This window comes from Urocitellus parryii, chromosome 1 (assembly GCF_045843805.1).
Source record: "Urocitellus parryii isolate mUroPar1 chromosome 1, mUroPar1.hap1, whole genome shotgun sequence".
NCBI classification, from domain to species: domain Eukaryota; kingdom Metazoa; phylum Chordata; class Mammalia; order Rodentia; family Sciuridae; genus Urocitellus; species Urocitellus parryii.
In genome coordinates, this window is record NC_135531.1 from 1,309,983 (window position 1) to 1,334,230 (window position 24,248).

General features: G+C 45.5%; 1 protein-coding gene across 1 annotated transcript; it reads left to right on the forward strand.

The window, feature by feature from the left end:
- The first annotated feature begins 37 nt into the window (after positions 1-37).
- On the forward strand, positions 38-24,176 carry Sdha (succinate dehydrogenase complex flavoprotein subunit A). Its single transcript, XM_026381436.2, has 15 exons — positions 38-146; positions 5,914-6,000; positions 7,092-7,253; positions 9,840-9,983; positions 10,180-10,344; positions 11,441-11,589; positions 13,175-13,299; positions 14,933-15,101; positions 16,211-16,406; positions 17,088-17,259; positions 18,607-18,725; positions 20,532-20,643; positions 20,837-20,967; positions 22,355-22,468; positions 23,509-24,176. Exons 1-15 carry the CDS (start codon positions 84-86, stop codon positions 23,593-23,595), a joined length of 1,995 nt encoding a protein of 664 aa, XP_026237221.1. The 5' UTR covers positions 38-83; the 3' UTR covers positions 23,596-24,176.
- The last annotated feature ends 72 nt before the right edge of the window (positions 24,177-24,248 follow it).

A 24,248-nucleotide genomic window follows, 5' to 3' on the forward strand; every position in this document is an offset into this window, starting at 1 on the left:
CGCGGGATCTTCCCTGCGGCACTCTGGGCGCGGCGGGGTGCGCAGGCGCGGTCTGGCGCGGGGCCTGGCGGGACGGCGTAAACATGGCGGGGGTCGGGGCGGTGTCGCGACTTCTCGGTGCGAGGCGCCTGGTGCTGACCCAGGCGGTGAGTCGGCATCGCGGGAGGGCGGGACCCGGGCGGGCCGGGGCCCGGCCGGCAGAGTGCAGCGCATGCCGAGTCGCCCGCTCCCTTGCCCGGGTTGGCAGGGCTCCTCCTGTGGCGGCAGCCCGCAGCGTCCCGGTGAAGGTCACGACCGTCGCCGGAGTCAGGCCTGGAGCCGCGTCCTCCAAGGTCACCTCGCCGGCGCTGTGGGGAGGTCGCTACGGGGCCCGGCGGTCGTGGGATCTGGGCTCACTAGGCTCCACGGGCCGCTGCTGGCCCTCCTGTGCGTGTCCTCCGGGAGACCTTGGCAGTTAGGAACCTTTATTTTAGGTTTGGTGCGGCGGCCGTTGAGCACCGTTTTGTTTTTTTGTTGTTTTGTTCTTTTTAGTTTAAATGACAGTGAAACGTATTTTGGCATATCATACATACATGTGGTGCAACTTCCAATATTGTGGCTGTAGGTGATGTGGAGTTACCCTAGTGGCGTGTTTCTACATGACCAGAGGAAAGTTTTCCTATTCCACCTCCTCCCTTTCCTCCTTTCTCGCTGTGTAATCCAGTGAACTCCACCCCCGCCCGCCCCTATTCTGTGTAAGCATCTGCAAATCAGAACTTTCAGCCTTTAGTGTGTTGGGATTGACTTATTTTATTTAGCATGATAGTCTCTAGTTTCATCCATTTATCGGCAAATGCCATAATTTCGTTCTTTATGGCTGAGTCATGTTTCATTGCTGAGCACTTTTTAAAAAAATATCAGAGGAAATGAGTACACTGACGGGGGGGGGGGGGGGGGGGGGGCGCATGGGACCAAGCAAGTGTGTACCGGTTTGGGATGGGGATCACCCTCCCTGTCCCTGCTGTCCGGGTTGTCTGAGTGAACGCTAACATGGCATGTTCATCCTCAACCTTCCAGGGCTTGCTGTAAGTAAACTAACTTTGGATGGTTTCATTATTTGATTCTTTTAAATGAACTGACCCACCTACCTACTTAATAGTTTAATTACAAAGAAGAAGTGCCAGTAGAAGTCAAGGCATTCAACAGTAGTGCCTGTAATTATGACTGCAATTTTCTCCTTTTTGAAATAGAGATATTAAAGATTATGTTCAATTAAGTATGAGAAGGATTAGTTGACAGCCACTCCTTTAAAAACCAGAAGGCATTATAAACGCTTTAATAGGTGCTGTGGTTGGTGCCTACAGAGCAGACCAAGCCATTCCCATCTTGGCCCTTAAGACGCTGCAGGAAGTAGAGTCCTGGTCAGTGGTGCTTTTTCAGAAAATGACAGGTTGATATTCTGTGATTGTAGCAGAGTGGTTTGTCCTTACTCAAGAAGGTTCCCAGTGGTCCTTCTGCTGTGGAAGACCTCAATTGTTGTTGTCTTTTATCCAGACTAAAATAGAGGAATTCTAGCTTTGAACTTCTACCTGAAAGTGGGAACAAGGTTTTGAGCACTGAAATAAATTTAGTTGATAACCCTTTATTTTCCTAGTGGCTGATTGGAAGTGGTCTTTTTCAAACCTTAGTTGAATTAACTGTTTGCATTTTTATCTGCATTTTCCATCTAGAATCTTCACTACTGTCCTGTGATTTGGTTTTTTAAGAAGTCTTTTTATCTTTATGAGGATAGCTTTTCCTTGAGAAATTCTGCCCCCAAGCAGTATATTTATTGGCATGTAAGATTAGTTTTCTTTTCCCTGAAGAATTGAAGTTTATAAAGAAATAGTCAAACTAGCAGGGAAAAAAAGTTATGATAGTCATCTGAGAAATGGCTTAGGAAAGTAGATGTTTGGGGTTACTCTTTATTGAGAACTGCCTTCAAGTTATCAGTTTGCCAGACTTAGCTCACCTTTGATTTCTTTTCCTGGCCCCAGTGCATTGACATGATTTGAAGCCGTTTGATCCAGAGGAAGAGTAAAACCAAAGACTTTACATAGTTGTTAACCATTCCCTTCTGATGAAGTTTTTTAAATCCTTCAAGATGAATATACAAAATGTTGTTTTAGGATAATTCAATTCCTTTTCTTAGATAAATTGTTCCAAATATGTTTTGGTGATGTATTTGAAATTACATTAGTTATGCTATTACAGTAATAACGGGTTTTTTTCTTTTGATTATCATAGCAGTGGCATTTAGTTCTGTATTCTGCATAATTTTTTGAAGAGAGAGAGAGAAGAGAGAGAGATTTTCTTTAATATTTATTTTTCAGTTTTCGGCGGACACAACATCTTTGTTTTATTTTATGTGGTGCTGAGGATCAAACCCAGCGCTCCGCGCATGCCAGCGAGTGCATTACCGCTTGAGCCACGTCCCCACCCCTTGCGTAATTTTTTTTTCTGGTTCATTTGAAAATCTTTGACTTGGGTTTACATATAATCAGGATTTTAATCTTAGAGTCAGAGCTGTTTCCCAATATTCTCTGGATAGTGGGGAAGTATAGGATCCGAGCTGGAGTCCCCCAAGTTTTCAATTTCTCCCTGGAGCTAAGGAGGGTTCTGTGAAGTAGCCCTTTGAACTAGCCAGGGTTGTAGCTCGCCACCCATGCTTTGTATCCATTTGAGCTGTATTTTAAGCATCTCTATTTGAAAAACAAATATTAAAATTTTTAATGAAAATAATTGCACGTAGTTGTTAAAAAAATTAGTGAATACAGAAAGCCTTGTATGGAGAAAAGAAAACCTTGCTTTTGCCAGCAGTGGGGATAATTTTGAGGTGTTTCGTTGCCCCCTGCAGGTTTTCCATTGTAGACACTGGCTTTCTGCCTTGTAGAGGATTTAGTTCACCTAAATCACCCTACTTCCCCATATCAACCATTTTTAGGTTCTTATTGACTTTTCTTTTTTTTTTTAAATATTTTTTAGTTGTAGGTGGACACAATATCTTTATTTTTACTTATTTATTTTTATGTGGTGCTGAAGATTGAACCCAGGGCCTCAAATGTGCAAGGCAAGCACTCTACCACTAAGCTACAACCTCAGCCTTTATTGACTTTTTTGTAGTTGCATAGATTGTGTTTTGTTTCTTGGTCATGATTTTGTAGGTATGCTTTATCAGGTGAGGGCCCCCTTTGCTTATTGAGGATAATGTTCTCACGTTTTCCTCCTTTTTCTTTATTACCTAATTCAGTCATCTAAACTTCTAAGCTATTGAACAAAGTCTTATGTGCCTTTCAATTGTACTGCAGGTAGATTTTCTCATTCTTTTTCATGTTTCCCTGTTAGAAAATGTTTCTTCTTCTCAAAATAATAATAATAATAATGTCACAAAATTTTTGTTTTGTGTGTTTCTTTTCATTTTTACTTTTTGCCATACTAGGGGTTGAACTCAAGACCTCATGAATATTAGGCAAGTGTTCTATCACAGAGCTAGATCCACTACCCTTTTTAATTTTTATTTTGAGTCTCTCTGCCTTGCCCAGGCAGGCCTTGAACTTAGACCTCTTGCCTCAGCCTCCTAAGTAGCTGGTATTATAGGTCTGTACCCCAGGCCTGGGCAAAATAAGCTTTATCTAAAGACAGAAATTTGGTTAAATTGAAATTAGTCTCCAAATTAAAAAATACACCCTACTGTCTGGTTGGGAAGATAGCTCAGTGGAAGAGGAGCACAAACCTGAGTTTGACTTCAACACTGCAAAAAATAAAAATATCCCCTGCAAAGTCCAACTTCAGAATAAAGATTGGTCATTTTTCACAGGGAGAGAGTGATGATTGTCAATTCTGTTACGTACTCTAGTAACTGCCACTTTTTTGGGAGTGGGTAGGGGGTGTACCAGGGGTTGAACTCAGGAGCACTTCACCACTGAATCACATCCCTAGTCCTATTTTGTATTTTATTAGAGGCAGGATCTCACTGAGTTGCTTAGTATCTTGCTTAATTGCCAAGGCTGGCTTTGAATACATGATCTTCCTGCCTCCGCCTCCCAAGCCTCTGGGATTACAGGCCTGTGCCACCACGCCTAGCCTGTAACTGCCACTTGTTAAGCTAGCTGAGTGTGTTAATCATGAACATCTTAAAGAAATGTATAGCGACCTCACCATTTCCATTTTGAGTTGGTACTATAAAATGTACTGCTCTTACTACAACTGTTCCCTATGTTAATGTATGTCATAGAGAAACTATACTTAGGCGGAAGAATTTTGTTTTTTCCTTAAATTCATTTTCTGAAAAAAATAGAAAACCTAAATTGGCTTGTCAGTATGTTTTTGAAATAGACTTGTGATTGTAGAGTCGAACACTTTAAAAATTTAAAAATTCTTTTTTTTTAAAGAGAGAGTGAGAAAGGAGAGAGAGAGAGAGAGAATTTTTAATATTTATTTTTTAGTTCTCGGCGGACACAACATCTTTGTTTGTATGTGGTGCTGAGGATCGAACCCGGGCCACACGCATGCCAGGCGAGCGCGCTACCGCTGAGCCACATCTCCAGCCCCCTAAAAATTCTTTAAAATCCAAGAAACTACCTTGCAATTGGGACTGTTAAATAAATCCAAGTATTTATGCCAACTGTCATTCAAGCTTAGCAGTAGAGGAAGCTTGGCATAGGAGTCCAGCTCTGCCTTTGCTTGAGAAGGACAGACCAGCTGCCCTCCAGCCCAGCTGAGTGGCTTTACCTTGCGAATTCCATTCCTGTGATCCCCTCTTGTTTGTCTTACAGAATCTGCCCCCACCCCCCACAAAATAATGGTCTTTTCCAAGTAACAAAGTACAGGAAGACATCTCTCTTTTCTCCTCCTCTAATTGCTGGATATACTTCCTAAAACTATTCTTTAGGATTTTCTAACTCTCTTTTTATTTTGGTCTTCTAAAGTACAGCCTCAGAATGGAGAACATATGCCACAGCAGCTGACCCAGTCTTACCACATGGAAGGTGTCTCTCTTACACTGGGCCACAGTGTCACTGATACAGATATTTTTTTTTGAGAATTTTAATATTTATTTACTTATTTAGTTAGTTAGTTATTGGCAGACACAACATCTTTGTTTGTATGTGGTGCTGAGGATCGAACCCGGGCCACACGCATGCCAGTCGAGCGTGCTACCGCTTGAGCCACATCCCCAGCCCTGATACAGATATTTTTGAGTAAATTTGTATAGAATGGGACATTTAAGCTGAGACAAGACAAGTTGTGGAGGTTAACCAGTTAATAGCTGGGACAGCCCTGTAGAGGGGCAGCACCAGAGGCCTGGTGGTCAAGAGAGGGTGCGGCTAAAGGCTAGCTTAGTGGAGTCCTCCTGCATGGAGTGGAGGGATGCCACCACTCATTCCTCTGAACCAAACTGCTTTTACTAAGTGTTATACAACAGCCTGTTCCAGAAAAAGGATCTCACTGTCCAGTGCCTTTTCCAAGACTACAAGGCTTCGAGTGCTAAGATAGAGCAGTAAAAATGCTTCTTTACTTGCAAAACTACTGTGCAGTGAGGCGGCATTCTCCCATTTTCAACCTAAGTAATGTCAATTAGGACACCACAGAGAAGGTGAACCTTTTTCATTTTATTTCTGATCCATTGAGTTTCCTACTGGGAACAGGAAAAGCAACTTAATTCAGAAGGCTTTCACTGGAATATCACCTTAGGTGAAGGGAGAGGAAGCCCTGGAGGGGCCAAGTCCTTGCCCACTGATCTGTCTGACCTTGGAGGTTAAGTCAAGGGCCCCAGGTGAGCTTTCTAGAACAAGAACAGGGGTTCATAGAAAGGTTCATGATTTAGAAGGAAATTTTAGTTTGAGTTCCCTTAGTGTCTGTGGTCCTTAAGACACTAACAGTCTACCTTTGCAGTGGCCAGCAACTCTCCCGACGTGGGCCCGTGGTCTTCACTTCACTGTCGATGGAAGGAAGAGGGCGTCTGCTAAAGTTTCAGAATCGGTGAGTCTGTGGCTTTCTGCTGCATTAAACAGCTTTGTTGGCCTAGAGGGATCATAGCCTAGACCAGTTCATTTCAGTGCATTCACATATTGCACATATTTAAAGAAATTCTCTTGGATATTCAATCCATGCTCAAATTATTTTTAGTACAATAATAGTTGTACAAATATTTACAGATATTGACAGTTTTGCTTGTAAAGTTCTTAATGTGTCTATAGATTAGATACAAATGAATAGCATTTGCAGTGGTGGAAGATGGATTCTCTACTCACAGTAGGGCTGTGTAGCCACATGAGTCTAGGGTCTTTTTTTTAATATTTTTTTTAATATTTATTCTTTAGGTGTAGATGGATACAACACAGTGCCTTTTATTTTTATGTGATGCTGAGAATCTAACCCAGGTCCCGCCCGTGCTAGTCAAGCGCTCTACTGCTGAGCCACAATCCCAGCCCTGAGTATGGGGTCTTTTGAGTTTAGTATTCCTGTTCTGCTCTTTGTTGAGAATGCTGAAGTTTGCTTACAGCTTCTTACCTCAAGCTCATGGTGGTCGCTGAATATCCTTGGCACCTTCTCATAGGAGCCTGACTTGGGTCCATGCCAGGTCAAGTGCAGTGTGCATACCTAGAATAAAACAGCACTTCAGAGTTCTAAGTGGGGACGTGAGCATGACAAGAGTGGACAAGTAAGAATGATATATGCAGAGCTGGAACTCACTGTTGTTGCTTTCCTCTGCCTCTGTACTCCCCAGTTGACACGTTGGGGTCTTAGTGGTTTTAAGCCTCCTTAGAAACGGATTTTTTTTTAAATTGTATCTCTAAGTGTGTAATATTTCAGCTAATGTTGTGTTTCCTGGTCCGTAGGACAGAACCTCTGCTATTCATTAAGTATGGTTGTTGATCCCCTTTCCATGAGGCTGCCCCACTGGGCATGTGTGCTTGGCCCTAGGATAAGGTTGGGGACCTCTATGTGTCATTGCTCTTTCCTTTTGATTACTCCCTTCATTTTCTTTAGGCTAATTAATCTGCTATCACCATATTCTGAATATTAGGTATAGTTGAATGTGTGATTGACAGCTGAATTTTCTTTTCTAGATTTCTACTCAGTACCCAGTGGTGGATCATGAATTTGATGCAGTGGTGGTAGGTGCTGGCGGGGCAGGCTTGCGAGCCGCATTTGGCCTTTCTGAGGCAGGGTTTAATACCGCATGCCTTACGAAGCTCTTTCCTACCCGGTCACACACTGTCGCAGCACAGGTAAGAGAAAGTTTTATCTCTCAGTGCTCTTGGTGCAACAGTGAGGCTCTCGTTACCTCAGCAACCTCCTGCCTTCTCCACGAGCTCCTTCTTGTTTGCCAGCTCCCACTGGCTCACTCTCACTACTGGGCCTCTTCCCTGGGACCTGTGTGGCTTCTCATATGCAGGTCTTTTCTGACTGTCGCGCCTAGTCCTGCTTTTGCCCCTGTGGTTCAGTTGCCTTTGCAGCCCTCACATGTTTGAAATGTGTTAGTCAATTTGTGTCACTATGAAGAAGGTATGAGGAAATACCTGAGGTAATCAAATTAAAAGGAGAAAAGGTTTATTTTGGTTCATGGTTTTAGAGGTTTCAATCCATGGTCACTTGATCTGGTTGCTTTGGGCCTGTGGTGGCACAGAGTGTCATGGCCAGAGTGTGTTGCTGAGGAGGCTGCTCCTGAGTTTCACCAGGAACTGAAAAAAGAAGAGCCACATTCCAGTGTCCCCTTCAAGGACATGCCCCCTGTGACCTCACTTCCTCCCACTAGACCTGTCTCTTCAAGATAGCGCCATGGGCTGGGACCAAGCCTTCAACACATGGGTCTTTGGGGGATATTCCAGGTGCAGACCATAGCACCTGATCAGGGTGTATGGTGGTGCTTGTAGACGTGGCGTGGGCACGCAGGGTAGAGGGACAGTGGCCTTCGAAGTTCTCAGTGTAGGGAAGAAGGTAAAAGTAAGGTAAGAAAACAGTGTTTTTATGATTTTGTGCCGCAGTCCGGCTGCAGAAAAATAAACGGGGGGGGGGGGGGGGTGTCGAGCAACTTGTGTACATTGATACAGCAGGAGTGGGAGCCGTTTATTGTAGGACAGGAGGGGTGTATATACATTCCACACAGCTTATCTTAATTAACATAAACTAGATACAGCAGTCAACCAATAAGGAATCTCCACACTTAATGGCTCACTGGCCTTACTTCACAAACCACTCCCTCTGGCAAAATGCCAGGCGCCATCCTGACTTGTTTACAGACCCTAACAATTTTGTTCTCTGATTCTAGGATCACTGTAGATAATATCCAGATTGTTCACAGTTCACCAAAGTCAGTGTTTAAAACAGTCTTCTGTTAAGAGACGATGGATGGTTGGTTCCAGGAGCCAGGAAAGGCCTCTCTGATCACAAGGACAGGCAGTGTTCAGGTCACATGGTGTTAAAGTCCCATGGCAGTAGTAGCACCGTCAGCAAAGGGTAGCTCAACTTGAGGACTGGTGCTCAGGAGGCCTGCCCCGGGGGCTGGGATCTTATGGAGGCCAGGGACTCTAGTCAGAACTGGGAGCTCAGGGTCAGCCTCTGGTGATGGCAGGTTGTGGCTAGCATTGGGATTGCATACACTGTTAGGTTTTTGTTTCAGACCAGCTTTCTGTGTTCTGCTATGACTGTAGAGCTTTTTTTGTCAGGATCTCCTTGGGTTTGTAGTTGGAGGGTTAAAGAAAGAAGGAAAGTCACTGGATAACTTGTCCTCTTGCTGCAAAGTTCTCAGCTCTGTGCTGGTGACATCAGAACTGGAAGGAACCTCATAAGTGAGGAAACTGAGGCACAGCAGTAAAGGCAGGAAGGGATTCTGCTTGACTGAAAAGTTATGATAGAACAACACTTGGAGAAAGATTAGAAATGTGTATTAGTTTGTGTTGTTGCTGTAACGAAAATCCATGGCTGGGAACCATATAAAGAAGTTGGATATTTTAGCTCAGTGTTGGAGGCTGAAATCCTGAGATCAGGCAGTCTCATGCATTTGCCTCTGGGAAGGGCTCCTTTGGTTACAGCATGTCCTAGTGGATAGCTTTGTGGTGAGAGCATGTGAGAAGGAGAGGTCACATACAGAGACAGGGAGCCAGAGCAGGAAGTAACCAGTGTTGCTCTGTTATAGCAGTCCCCTGCAAGACTGACCAGTTCCCATAAAACAGACTCAGTTCCTCCAAGGGCATGCCGAGAGGGCCTGAGCGCCTCCCAAAGGGCCCACCATCTCTTAACATCCTCACACTGAGGACCACACCTCCAACACAGCCTTGTGGACACACACAGATCACATCAGTGTTCCTTTACTTGGGGGGGGAAAAAAAAGATTATCTAAAGAGGAGAAATTGAAATTTGAGTTGGGGAAGAAGAGGGTGAGGGTTAACATTTATCTCTGTATTGTTGTATCTGGTGACTCTGAGGGATGAGACAAGGTGATGTCCATAAATAGCCATAGGAAGTGGGGTGCAGGGCTGGGTGGCTCTGAGTTAGAGTTGTATACGTAGTGTTTTCAGCATACAGCTAGAGTGCCATTGCCATGAAATCACTGGTGGGTTTCTGGAGTGCTTTGTGTCAGCTCATTAAGAGGCAGGCAAGTTTATATGCATCTTTTCCCAGCAGCCCTTGCATGTTGCTGCTTCTCCTTTGCAGAGAGGGATTAAATTGCTTATCTAGTCAGCTGAAGCTGTGACTTGGGACCATCCTGCCTCGCTCCCCCTCAGCCCTTGTAGAAACTAACCGCACAAGGAAGAGAGGCCTGAAGATGCCCTTGGGCTCCATCAATAGTGTGTAAGGAATGCATGTTTTTCCAGGGGGGAATCAATGCTGCGCTGGGGAACATGGAGGAGGACAATTGGAGGTGGCATTTCTACGACACTGTGAAGGGCTCTGACTGGCTGGGGGACCAGGATGCCATCCATTACATGACGGAGCAGGCCCCTGCCTCCGTGGTCGAGGTAAGGGAGTGTGATCAGCCAGGGGAGGGGGAGGAGACACGCTGGCAGAGGCTTTTCACTGCAGCCCTGGAGCTGAGTCACCAAGGTAGCTTCTGTAGCATTAGTGTGGGGTTTGCAGAGTCGTGTTAAGGTTGTAGTCCAAATTCCCAGAATAGCTTCCTCCTTTAAGGTTCCTGTTTGTTTTTGCGTTTTATAGCTAGAGAATTACGGCATGCCATTTAGCAGAACAGAAGATGGAAGGATTTATCAGCGTGCATTTGGTGGACAGAGCCTCAAGTTTGGGAAAGGTGGGCAGGCCCATCGGTGCTGCTGCGTAGCTGATCGGACCGGCCACTCACTCCTGCACACCTTATATGGAAGGGTGAGGCCACCTGGGTGTACAAGAGATGGGATGCAGGAGAGTGGGAATGACTAAAGGATGGTGGTACCAGCTCATGGGTTAAGAACAATAGGATAACTCTTAAGAGCTGTGTAGTAATTGTTGACCTGAAAGTACTGAACAGGTGCTGCAAAAGCTGTCATTTTGACAATTGTATTTCCTACATGTATTTCGGAAAATTGAATGTCCACTTCAATGTGAAAGTTGAACTTATGGCCATCACAATCCAAGTATAAAAATAGACCTGTCATTTTAAGACTGTTTTACTGCCTTCAAGTTCCTGAATTGATTGGTTTGTTTTAATACTTAACTATAAAACTGCTTGAAGACTTATGAGACAGTAGTCATTGGATGGTCAGGGCCTGCTGTGACACAGCTAAATCATCAGTATTCTGAACTATTTTCAGATAGGTGGGTCAGGTGATAAATTTCCAAGTCTTCTCTGAGGCTGACTATGATGACAGATGCATAACAGGACTTATCTGTACTGCAGTTCTCTCTTGGGAGTTGGCTCAGGCTCCTGAGAGCCTCTTGGACTTGCTGTGAGGACTATCAGGTCCAGCCCTTGCAACGCTGCCCAGTGGGGACCTCTCTGTGGGTGGAATTGGGCATGTCTATACTGTGCGGCTGGGCAACGCCAGCCCACATACCACTGCAAGTGGGGCTGTGTGACCGGGAACTCAAGGTTTTGTTGTGGACCTTGTGGTACGTGGGTCTTACTCTGGCACCATGCGGCCTCCAGAGAGCCTGGAATGCCACCTGAGGTCATGCCAAAACAAGAGGTGTTACAGAAACGTGAGCATGTGCTCCATGGTGCAGGTCACCAGGGGTTTGCTTTCTCCTGTTAATGTGTGATGCTTTCTTATGTTCTTACAGTGCCATAGGCTTTGATAATGAGAACTGCAGCCTGTTATCTGTTTCAAACCCCAGTGTCATCTTAGCATTATGGTGTCCATTCATTAGCAGAGCCAAATCAAGCCCTCTAACCTTTCACATGCTTAACCATTCGCATTTTAAACACATTGGCTTAACACTTAACTTGAATGCAGTTTAGAATGTGGGGTCCTGTGTCCCACAGTCTTTGCGCTACGACACCAGCTACTTTGTGGAGTACTTTGCCCTGGACCTCCTGATGGAGAGCGGGGAGTGCCGTGGAGTCATCGCACTATGCATAGAGGATGGATCCATACATCGCATACGTGCGAAGAACACTGTCATTGCCACTGGGTAGGAACCTCATTTTTGTATTTGCATTTCATCTCTCTAGAAAAGTTGAGTTTCATAGTTTCTTTAATAAAATGTGGGCATTCTAGAGTAGTGCTTTGGATACAGGCTTTAGTGTACCATTATGTGGCAATGGCCATTCCCAGGCTTGGTCCGTGCCTAGTAGAGGTAGCAGGAGATCTGTGCTGCCCTTGGTCATAGCAGAGGCTGTCCTCAGGGTGCAGTGGAACCTTAATGATCACTGTCCCTCCTGCTCTAAGGTGAGGGAACTGAGGACTTGTGAGAGTCACGTGACATTTCCTGGTGTAACCTTTCTGCTTTAATGGTGACTATACTGATTGGTTCATAGAATAGAAAATTGCTATTTGTGCACATGATGAAAATAATTAAATTTTAGTTTCTGTACCATCTTGTTTACCATTTTAAAAATTAAGAAGTTCCTCCACAGCAAAGAAAACAATTAGCAAAATGAAAAGACAGTCTGTGGATTAGGAGAGAATATCCACAAACCATTTTGTCTGGTAAAGGGATGATATCCAAAGTATATAATCAATGCATCAACTAAATAGCTACCCAAAAAACATCCAATAAACAATGGGCAGGACCCAAATGAACATTTACCAAAGAAGACAAAGTGACCAACAGGTTTGTAAAAGGGTGGTCAGCATCATTAATCATCAGGGTCCACAAGGCAATATTGTCTTATACCTGCTAGAGTGGCTGAGGTTAGAAAGACAAGGATGTAGAGAAAAGGGACCTTGGCAGACTGCTGGCAGGAGTAGAAATTGGTATTGTGGAGTTCCCGAGAAAACCAAGGCAGGAACCTGCTGTGTGATCCTGCAGCCCCACTGTGCTGAGGAAGGAAGCCAACATATGACTGAGGTCCCTTCACACACATGGTTCACATAGCCCAGGACAGAGGGAGCCCAGGCATCCTTTGCTGATAAAGGAGATGCTGTATAAATAGGCCATGGAGCATTATTTAACCAAAAGAAAGAAGCAAATCCTGTCATTGGCGACAGTGTGGTTGAACCTGGAGCATGTTGTGCTAATTAAAACAGCCCAGTGCATGATTTCACTTACACATGGAATCCAGAAATGTCAGACTCTAGGTGGTGATTGCCAGGGTTGGGGGAGTCACAAGGGGAATGCTCTCTGAGACTGAGCACACAGCCTGTGGGCCTGAAGCTGGCCAGGAGAGTTGATCTCCATGTCCATGTCCCCAAGAGAGGATCTTTAGGTGAGGTGACACGTGTGTTGATTATCTCACTGGTAGCAATCCCTTCAGTGAGTGCACTTATCAGAACATCCTGTTTTGAATCATATATCAGTGAAGCCAGGAGACAAAAATATAATAAGAAAAATCCTTAATGTTTACTATTTTTTTTTTATCATGAGTATCTCTTCTCTGTGCCCTTGTCCTGCATCCCAGGGTGGCACCAGTCAGTGGCAGGGCCTCCCCTCAGGGTGGTATGTGCACTTCTTGAAGATAGTGCCCTTGAGGCTGCTCTGTCTGTTGTGTGGTCCCAGGGGACTGGAGGTCCTGCCTGGGTTGCTGTGTATAGTCACCATGCTCTTTCATTTCCAGGGGGTACGGGCGGACCTACTTCAGCTGCACGTCTGCCCACACGAGCACTGGGGATGGTACAGCCATGATCACCAGGGCTGGTCTTCCCTGCCAGGACTTGGAGTTTGTGCAGTTCCACCCCACAGGTAGGATGGGTACCTGGCTGGCGTGGGTGGGCTTCTGTCTTGTAAGCATGCAGTGCGTCCTCGGTGCTCTCCAGGCTTCACTTACTAACACACTTGATTGTGATTTTGGGTTCCCAGGGCAGTTCAGGTCTCCATCTTTTATATATATATAATTATTTGTTTTTCAGTTTTAGGTGGACACAATATCTTTATTTCATTTTTATGTGGTGCTGAGGATCGAACCCAGTGACTCATACATGCTAGGCGAGCACTCTACCATTCAGCTACAACCTCAGCCCCTTGGGTCTCCATCTTTGCACTCCCAGCAGAGCCCAAGCTCTGCCTCGGTGGTGTTTGCCCCAGTAGCAAACAGGGATTGCTCAATTTCTCCCACCCAGGGGCAGGTTTCTCATGTACTGCTGTGTCCAGAACTTGAATCAGTATTTCCTGAGTGGAAGTTTGAGAGCCAGGGAAAGTATGTGACCAGAGAAGTGGCTGGGGTGGACTGTGGAAAAACATGGGCCCCTATGGAAGTAGGATATGAAGTTAGGACTCAGCTTTGACAGATGGCACTCTGTTGCTGGGGTTAGGGTGTGGACAAGGAGGAAACTAGTTGGGGGGAGGTTAGTTTTTCCTGGGCCAGCAGATGGCTGGAGATGCTAATAACATGGGTCGGAGACTTGAGTTCAGGGGAAAACCCAGAGTCAGGGCTGAGAGAGGAGCCTGTTGCTTGAGGCAATGTACCCACCACTCCTGGGCTGCTCCCCTGGCCTCTGCAGGGGTGAAAAGCCAGGGCTTTTTCCCTTTCCTGTCAGTACATCCCTTCTGAAGCCTGCCAGGGATGAAAACTAAGAAATGTAGATGTTGGTTTTTGTTACTTTTGTTGTCCAGTGAAATGCCACCAAGCTTCAGGGTCCCACTCGTGTGCTATACCTGGGGCTCCATTTCTTTTCCTTCACAACTCTGAGAAATAAACCACCCAAAAAATGGCACCAGGAAAAACAAAAGCAAAAGAAATGCAAGAATTTGTATTCTTATTTTTAAAGCATGTAGTCCTTTTAGTGTGCTCAAGAAAATTTTAACTTCAAATTACATTCGTTTGTTCATTTGGTCTCTCCTGTTAAAATTCAAGGCTTGGCATTCCTCATTTTCATTACACTGAGGGATAGGGCCAGAGGCCAGGAACAGTCTGCACCATGCTGCCCAGGTTTGGACTTGGGTTCTGCCCTTGCCAGCCATGTGGCCTGGGCCAGGTAGTCAGCTCTCACTTGCTGTATCTGAGGATGGGGTGAAGCGAGTAAATATGTGTACAACAGCTGCCACCGTCCACAGCCATGAGAGTTACTGTCATTGTTGCCATTTGAATTCTTTAGATAGGAATATTCCATGTTGGTTGCTCTTAAGGTAGTCACTGTCATGGTGTAAAATTATTTTCAAAAGTTGAAACAGTGAAGATGGTGATCATGCAAGGGTTTTAATCATTGGCAGCCCATCCTTCCTAGACTTGCACTTTCAGCTCTGGCTCTGCTTCCTACTCCCCTTCAGCATTTCCTTTTTTTCTCTTTGCACTTTCCTCTGCCAACAAAGTGTCTTGAAAAGATGTGTGTTTGATGGTTGTCAGCTTACAGGTGTTTAATGACTTGTGTTTTTGCAGGCATATATGGCGCTGGCTGTCTCATTACTGAAGGATGCCGGGGAGAGGGAGGCATCCTCATTAACAGTCAGGGCGAGAGGTTCATGGAGAGGTACGCCCCTGTCGCGAAGGATCTGGCATCCAGGGACGTGGTGTCTCGGTCCATGACTCTGGAGATCCGTGAAGGAAGGTCTGTATGATTCACCCAGGGATGTGTGAACCCACCATGCAGGTGGGCACACACTCATGTTCTTCCCTTCTGCTTGGTGGCAGTTGGTCACCTGGGCTGTGGTGCTGTGAGTTCTGCACCCCTCACCTGCACATGCCCACAAGGATAAAGCTACCTATTGTTATTTGACTGTTCTCTGCTGGTTTGTGTTATTTCCTAAATACCTGCATTTTGAGTTTTAGCCAGTTCATTGTAAGGCTTTCTCACCTTGGTGTCTGCGTAAGGGTGAGTGTGTGACAGACACTCTGTATGGGGAAAGACATGCACAGCCTGAGATTGGCACACAAGCCTGAGGTGTGCTCAGGCCTACCAGTGTTTCAGCAGCCTTCAGGGTGTGTGTTGTCTTGTCTTCCAGTGAAACAGCTTTAGGCTCCCCATGCCTGGTCCTGTTCTCTGATATGGGACACTTATTCCATGTCTGCTGGCATGACCTGTGTAGGTTTTACAGGTTTATATAAAAATGGGCTAGCTGAGTTTTGGAGTAATGTGAGTTAGGTGAGGGCAGGGTTTTTGTTCTGTCCTCAGCTGCATCCCAGCACCAGAATAGTACCTGGGACGTAGTTCATGCTCAATAATATTGGTAAAGAATGACCACAGCAAAGGGGAGGTTTTCTAGAGTATCAAAAAGCATTGAGCCAACTGGATGGCTCACACCTTCAATTCCAGCAGTGCAGGAATCTGAGACAGGAGGATCACAAGTCAAGGCCAGCCTCATCAACTTAGCAAAGCCCTAAGCAACTTAGTAAGATCCTATCTCAAAAAGCAAAAGGGGCTGGCTGGGGTTGTGGCTCAATGGTAGAGCACTCACCTAGCACGTATGAGGCCCTGGGTTCGATCCTTAGTACCACATAAACATAAATAAAATAAAGGTGTCGTGTTCAGCTGCACCTAAAAAAAAAAAAAATATTTAAGAACAACAACATCAAAAAAAAAAAAAAAAAAAAAAGCAAAAAGAGCTGAGGATGTAATGCAGTAGTAAAGTGTCCCTGGGTTCAACCCAGTCCTTCCCCCAAAATGTGTTGAGACTCACATGCTATTCATCCCTCATGTTGAGATACTCTATGTTGCAGAGGCTGTGGCCCCGAGAAGGACCACGTCTACCTGCAGTTGCACCATCTGCCCCCTGAGCAGCTGGCCATGCGCTTGCCTGGCATTTCAGAGACAGCCATGATCTTCGCCGGTGTGGATGTCACCAAGGAGCCAATTCCTGTACTCCCTACTGTGCATTACAACATGGGTGGGATTCCCACCAATTACAAGGGACAGGTAACAACAGGGCCCATCCCACTACCGTCTCCTTAGGTCTTAGAGGGAATATCAGACCTCTTTTTTTTTAATGTTTGGTGGTTTGTACTTAAAATCACCTTTGCTGCAGGGTAGGGGAGTTCTGTTCTAGGCTTTCATTTACTTAGTAATAATAGCTCCTTGTCAGTGGAGCTGATAGATAAAATACCAGATATAGTTTTTCTATTTTGCAACTGCTTTCCTGTGCAGTATTACGTTGTTTTTACAATGACTATGAGTCAGTGGTTTTTATGATTACATCAGAGTAGTGCGCAGTGCATAGGAGTTCGCCACTCGCTTGGTTCCTGGTTGGAGCAGGGGCAGGGAGTGGAAGGGTCTGAAGGCTTCCTCCTGCTGTGGTTCCACCTGCCAGGGAACATAGTTGGAGCTGAGACTTCATGATGGTCCAGTCAGGTGGGAAGTGGGGCTCAAGGAGTGGCTCCTGGAAGGGAAGGCACAGGTGCCAATGTGGGGTTCTTTGACCCCCATCACGGAGAGTGTTTGGAGGCAAATGGGATTTGGGGATGCAGTCAAAGGATTCCCTAGGAGACAGATACCATCCCTACTTCCCTTTCTTGATCTCAAACACAGATAGCTGCTCAGTTAGAGGGGGGACTTAGGGTTTAAGACATCTTATTGTCTCACCCACAATCTTTCTTACAGGTGCTGAAGCATGTGAATGGCCAGGATCAGATTGTGCCCGGCCTGTATGCCTGTGGGGAGGCTGCCTGCGCTTCAGTGCACGGCGCCAACCGGCTTGGGGCAAACTCTCTCTTGGACCTGGTGGTCTTTGGCCGGGCCTGTGCCCTGAGCATCGCACAGTCTTGTAGGCCTGGTATGTGTTCTCTTCAGCCAGAAGTCGTAATTTATTGCTGGAAAGGAATTCTAGTTTGAGGAAGCAGGAGGCCAGACAATGTGGTAGTAATGTCAAAATATCAAGACTGGTGGGTGGGTTGGGAATCTCAGTAGTTAACATAAGGGTTTCTTGGTTCCTTTTTTTTTTTTTTTTTGGCAGTCATGTTCTGCTTAGAAAAGTCACTGCTAGAAAATTGTTATCTTGAGGAGAACTTTATTGCACATTATTTGCCTAGTATAAATTGTTTACTTGCAATGAAATTTTGAATAGTAGGTATCAATGAATATATAACTTCTGAGTACTTATGGAAAAATGGTCCCACCCTGAAAACTAAACAGAACTGACCCCTATTAACAAAGGCACAATTCGAGCAAACTTTGGGTTGTGGCCCCTCCCTTTTGAGAGTAGGTTTCAGTTGTTGGCTCTTCTTACGCAAGCTTAAGGTGCTGGAGAAAAAAAGGTGCCACGTGCTGGGGTGCAAGTCTGTTCCAGACACCAAGAACAGGAGGTCACTGCGCCTCCAACCTCATGGAGGCTGTCTTGCCCCTTTGCTCAGGACGTCCCATAGGACCCTGGCCCTTTGCCCTGTTACCTTGTCCTGATGCTGACTGTGGAACATTAGTTCTGTGGTTCTAAGACAGTAGGGTTGAAGCAACACGCTGGAAACAGCACAGTCTCCACCTACTGATAAAACAGCTGGAGAGGGGCACATGGCCAGAGGGCAGGGAGCATCTTCACAAGCTCCCTGAATCAGGCACAGCTTAGGCCACCTGCAAATGACGCTTTGTACTTGTGCAGTTTCTCTATCCTCAGAGGGAGTGTCCTCCCTCTGTGGCACTGCCCTTTGAGCCGAGGATCATCACCACTTCTCATCAAGCAGGGAATGAGATTCCCTCCTTTGAAAAGGAGAAAAAAAGTTTGAATGTATTGTGCTTTTAGCCAGGCACAGTGGCGCATGACTGTAATTCCACTGAGTAGAGAGACTGAGGCAAGTTTAAACCAGCCTCAGCAACATAGCAAGGCCTTAAGCAACTTAGCAAGACCCTGTCTCAAAATAAATAAAAAAGGGCTGGGATGTAGCTCAGTAGTAAAGTGCCCCTGAGTTCAGTCCCAGTACTAAAAAATGAAATAAAGTAAATAAAATGGGCTCAAGGTCAGTAGGTGGTTTCTTGGGTCAGGATGGGCCAAGACAGTTGGTTCATTTACTGCCGTGGTTTCCAAACTCTTTGAATGCCTTTGAGACAAACTTGAGTGTCTTCAAATTCCATCTGGTTTTTCTAAATGTTTTTGGAAAGTTGAATTCCAGTGTTTTGATATTGTTTTTAGGAGATAAAGTTCCTCCAATCAAACCAAATGCTGGGGAAGAATCTGTCTCAAATCTAGACAGGTTGAGATTTGCTGACGGGAGCATAAGAACCTCGGAGCTGCGCCTTAGCATGCAGAAGGTAGGATAGATTCCTGCGCCCTGCATAGTGTGAGGCCCACGGCAGGACATATAGCCCTTGCCATATCAGGGAAGTGTGTTCAGGTAGATAGGATCCTCACTTAGATAAGAGTGCGCTCTTTTACACAGGCCATAACTCAGCACTCCAGGGCAGACACAGTGGCGCTGTGGACTTGGCCTTCTCTGGTACTCTATGCTTTAGCTTGGCCTCCATCTGTAGACCTGCCCTGGCTATCAGGTGTGTCACAGCCAAAGGAGGGAGTATAGCAAGCCCTGTTGGAGGCCAACACAGCCCCAGTGCTTGTATCTCTTTGCCCAGAAATTAATCAGGTCAACTCACCTAGTTTCCAGCTGCTCTAGAGATGTTGTCAAACTGAGCCTATTGAATCTAGCCAAAACCAGGAAGTGGGAGAAGGGCATCGGGTGGAGGCTGACCTCTGTAGGTTCACCTGGGTGGACACTGTCCCCAGGGAGGTGGGACAGGATGGTGGGTAGTGCAGGCCACAGGGCCTAGAGAGTACCTAGTGAAAGGTTCAGTCTGAGAACCTCAATTTTAATTTTAATATGAATGGCTAAAAGTAGTTAATGGCTTTGTAATGGATTATAGGCTTAGATGGATAAAAATACTATAGAAAACAGGAAGCAAATTCTTCTATTATAGGGATTCTTGCTCCATGAATGAGAGCTCTTTCTACTGGAAATACTTGCAGTAATTGATGCATGTAAGTTTTCTGAAGAGAGGCCCTTTCCTTGGGTCCTGTCTGAAAGGGGTCCAGTGACAGACACAGACAACACCAAGAGAATGTTACCATTCTTCTTAGGACTGTTTTCTGTCTTAAGGAGAGACAGGTTGGCAGGAGGAAGGCCAGGTGGCCAGGTTATGCTCTGCAGGGCCTGGCAGTTGCAGTGTTAGGGTGTAAGCCATCGCAACCTGCGTTGGGTGTGGAAGCTGCACGCCCGTGAGGCAGGTGCTTTGACATGGAGACACTAGAGGCACCCACCAAGCAAGGCTCAGCCAGGCTACTGCTCTGTGCCAGGCACCATCAGATGCCAGACTTAGCCCTGAGCAAACAGACCAAGGTAGAATATGTATTTCCAAGGTGAAGTAATTTTCTTGCCAACTGTAGCTGTCACAGAAAAGATTGAAAGAATTGAGGTATATATTGGAAAGGAATTAACAAAATAATAATCATTTACAGATAAGATTATCTAAAAATTCCAAGAGAATAAACTTAAAAACAAATAAGAATGATATAAAAATATAGTAACTGGGCAAAAAATTCACTTAAAAACTTGGTTTAAATTCCAGGATTTTGGAGTGGTGGGGGGTCTTATGAGAAACCATTAAGTGATGGTGTGCATTACAACTTTATGATTATGTATTAATCTAAATAATTCACTTAAAAACTTGGTTTAAAGGATGGAGAGGTAAGAGGTTGCAAGACTGAGGTCGGCCCAGGCAGTTTATCAGGACCTTGTATCAAATTAAAATAAAATGGCATAGCCGCACACATCAGTAATCCCAACAACTTGGGAGGCTGAGGCAGGAGGATCAAGTTGGAGGCCAACCTGGGAAACATAGCCAGACCCTATCTCAAAAAATAAAAGGGACTGAGATGTAGCTCAGTGGTACAGCACCGCTGACTTCAATTTCCCAGTACCAACAATAATGATGATGATAAAGTAAAAAGGGCTGAGGGTGTAGCTCAGTGGTAGAGCACCCTAGGGTTCCATCTCCAGTACCATAAAACAAAAAGTTTACAACCAGAGCCACCACGCCTGGCTTACAAAGGGTATCTTGTTATAGTCCATGCAGAGTCATGCTGCAGTGTTCCGTGTGGGAAGCGTGTTGCAGGAAGGCTGTGAGAAGATCAGCCAGCTTTACGGAGACCTGAAGCACTTGAAGACATTTGACAGGGGTAAGCCCTGGGTGCACAGCTGGGATTTTGCCTTTTGTGGAGCCTGGTGGTGTCTGTCCTGTTTATTGCTGACTCTGCCTTTCCTGTGGCTGAGGGTCAGACCAGTAACTCTGCCCTGATCCCACAATGAGAACCCAGAGCATCTACGTGGTGGGGTCCTGTCTATATCTAATGGATCCTTGTATGTCTTCAGGAATGGTCTGGAACACGGATCTGGTGGAGACGCTAGAGCTGCAGAACCTGATGCTGTGTGCTCTGCAGACCATCTATGGGGCAGAGGCACGGAAGGAGTCACGTGGTGCTCATGCCAGGGAAGATTACAAGGTGTGATTTTGGGATGCACTTCAAGCCTGGTGTCTTGCCCCCTGTTGTCATTCTGGCCCCCACCAGTCACATGCCCTTCCCCTCTGCATTTCACTCCATTTTCCCAAAAGTCAATCCAGGAAGATGAGTTTTTCCCTGGTAATTATTGTCACCTTTGTTCTCACTGCCTTCAGAAACACAGGATCTTTCTTGCTTTGAATCAGCATCTGTTGCTGCCTGTGGCAGTGTGTTGGAGCAGAATGAGCCTGTTTCTTACTTGGGTGGCAGCCACAGGGGCAGCCAGGTCCATGGATGTAGTGCCTGAGGCTTGGGAAAGGAATCACAGATCTGGTTCTGGTACCGTGTTTTGACAGTGGATTGATGTCTGTGTGGAGCATGCATGTTAGATGCTCTGATGATGGCAACATCAGGGGCTTAGGTGCAGGTGCAGGATAAAAGACACTAGCCCCAGGGTCCCATGAGTAAGATGTAGGCTTTCATTCAGGAGAGTGCAGGTGACATGGATGAACAAAAAAAAAATTGGCTAAGCAAAAGTTGCCATGTACTGTGATGCTTCACTGATTTATCCTGCACTGATCAGGTGGATGCAGGAAGAGATGGGCCAGTCTGACCCCTGTGTGCCCTAAGGGATGGAAGCTTCTCCAGAGCATGCTTTAGGACTGAGGTGAACAAGCCTTCAGGTGCGAGGCTCAACGACTCCCCACTGGGAAAGTTCATCCCTGGGAACATGTGCAGAGCCCAGGGACTGCTGCGGCCACTGGCCCAGGGTCACCTTTTGCCCACCATGTGTCCTCAGCAGCATCAGCCAACTCTATTAGAACACAGGGATTTTTTCACTAGCATTCTGCTACTCTTTGAGAGCTTTTGAAATTTTTAACACAATTTTTAAAATATTTTAAAAAGGTTGAAAGAACTGGGTGTGGTGGCATGCCTGTAATCCCAGTGGCTTGGGAGGCTTAAACAGGAGGATCGTGAGTTCAAAGCCAGCCTTAGCAATGGTGAGGTGCTAAGCAACTCAGCAAAACCCTATCTCTAAATAAAGAGATCTGGGGATGTGGCTCAGTTGGTTGAGTGCCCCTGAGCTCAGTCCCTGGTACCACACACCAAAGAAAAGGTGGAAAGAAAAGTTGGAGTTTCCCAGGGTATAGCGCAAAAAGCGAAAGTATTTGATAAACTTTAAGGTGCATAAATGAGATTTAATTCTCAACATTCACCTATGAAGTCATAGAAGATGTAGAAATGGACACTGGACTCATGCTGACCCTTGGCAGGCCCCAAATTGTCAGTGGTGCCCCCACCTGACTGGTCTCTTCACATCATTGTAATGTTCTCCGGGTTTTCTGACGAAGGGCTGTGAGTGGTGAGTAATATATACTTTTGGCATCAGGTGCGGATTGATGAATATGATTACTCCAAGCCCATTGAGGGGCAGCAGAAGAAGCCATTCGGAGAGCATTGGAGGAAGCACACTCTTTCATACGTGGACGTCAAGACTGGAAAGGTATGTGGGCTACATCTGCTCAGGAATGTCCTTGGTGGTAACCAGCTGAGAGAGGCCACTGTAAGGACACTGAATCAGGCTTCTCCCTGTGCTGGCTCAGGGAGACTTGATACAAGGTCAGCTCCCTCGTGTGGGCCAGGGCAAGGGCCCTGGGCAGGGAAGAGATGGTGACTCTGCAGAGATGGGGACCCAGCCACTAACAGAAACTCCTTTGGAGCTCAGGGGTCAGGAGAGACTCCTCCCATTCTGTTCCATGGCCCAGCCTACCTGCAAGCAGCTGCAGAGGAGCCTGGGAGATGTGGTAGCATCCTTTGCATCCCCCATCCCCCTACAGCATGCAGAGAGGCAGCAGGTCAGGAGACCCCGGCTGAGGTCTTGTTCTACTGATGCATACCTGCCCTTTCGACATTTCCCTGGGTTTTAGGGTTTAGAAATAGGCCAGTGCATTGACACATGCCAACAATCCCAGCCACTCAGGAGACTGAGGAATGAGGAAGGAGGATTTGAATTCTAGGCCAGCCTTAGCAACTCAGTGAGGCCCTGACTCAAAAATAAAACTAGGGATGTGACTAAATGGTAAAGGCTCTGGGTTTGATCCCTAGTACAAACAAAAAAAGATTTGGAAATAATTAAGTAATTTTTATCTTTAAGCTTTTCATTGCTTCTAAGAGTTTTATAATCATTTATCTGGGCCTCCAGAAATTAAGGTGAACTCTGTTGTTACTTATATAGAAACCTAATGTGTCTTTAATTCAGAAGTTGGCCATCTTTCAGCATAAGCCCATTTTTAATAATGTTGGATTTTTTCTTCATTATAAAATACTCATTTTAGAAAGTCTAGAAATTATAAAAAGAATGAAACATTTACATCCATCAGAGATAATCCATTATTTTGAAATACTTTCCAAGTGTTATGTGAGGGTGTATATACTTTTCCTTGGGTACATATTTATGTATATAAAGGCTCATTTTCAAGTAGAAAAAACAGGGGATGGCTATCTGTGGATCTTGCTCTACCTGCCCTGACCTTTCTCTTCAAGGTCACTCTGGAGTACAGACCTGTCATCGACAAGACTTTGAATGAGGCTGACTGCGCCACTGTTCCCCCTGCCATTCGCTCCTACTGACTGAACCTAGGGTCGCAGAGGTGGCTTCTGTCGCCATGTGTCACATCTTGCGCAGCTGCTCCTGTTGAACCTGTCTCGGTAGATGGTAGATTCTGTGCTCGTGAACAAGCAATACGCTTCGCAGATGTCATCAGTCCCCTGGCTAGCAGCTTGTAAGGACTCAGCATGCGGGACAGCTCTGCCTGTCTTTATCCCTTGCTTTATCATCCTGGGCACAATCAAAACAAAATGAGCAACCCTTCTTTATATTTCCAAACCCATTTAAAACCTGTACTGTTTGGCTATAGGCATATGTAATTTAGCAAATGTAATTATCTTATTATTCTGTCACATCAAAATCCAGAAATTCTGTTGTGTATTTTTAAGTAAAGAAGAATTTTCATTCCTGACAGCAAAGGAAGAAAACTTCTCCTTGTTCTTGTCCAGTAGTTCAGGAGGTGAACTTCTGAAGAACTGGAGCGACTAAACCCTGAATGAGACTGATGGAGTAAATGGGTTTCCTTTTAAGTCTGTTCTCTTTAAAGGTACAACTCATTTTAAATATGAATCCATTCTTTATAAAATTCTTCCCTAAAAGGTTATCTGATTTTGTTTCTAAAGTGTCCTTTTGATAAGAAGCATTTCATAAGGCAAGCAAGGCAGCACTGGGTTCA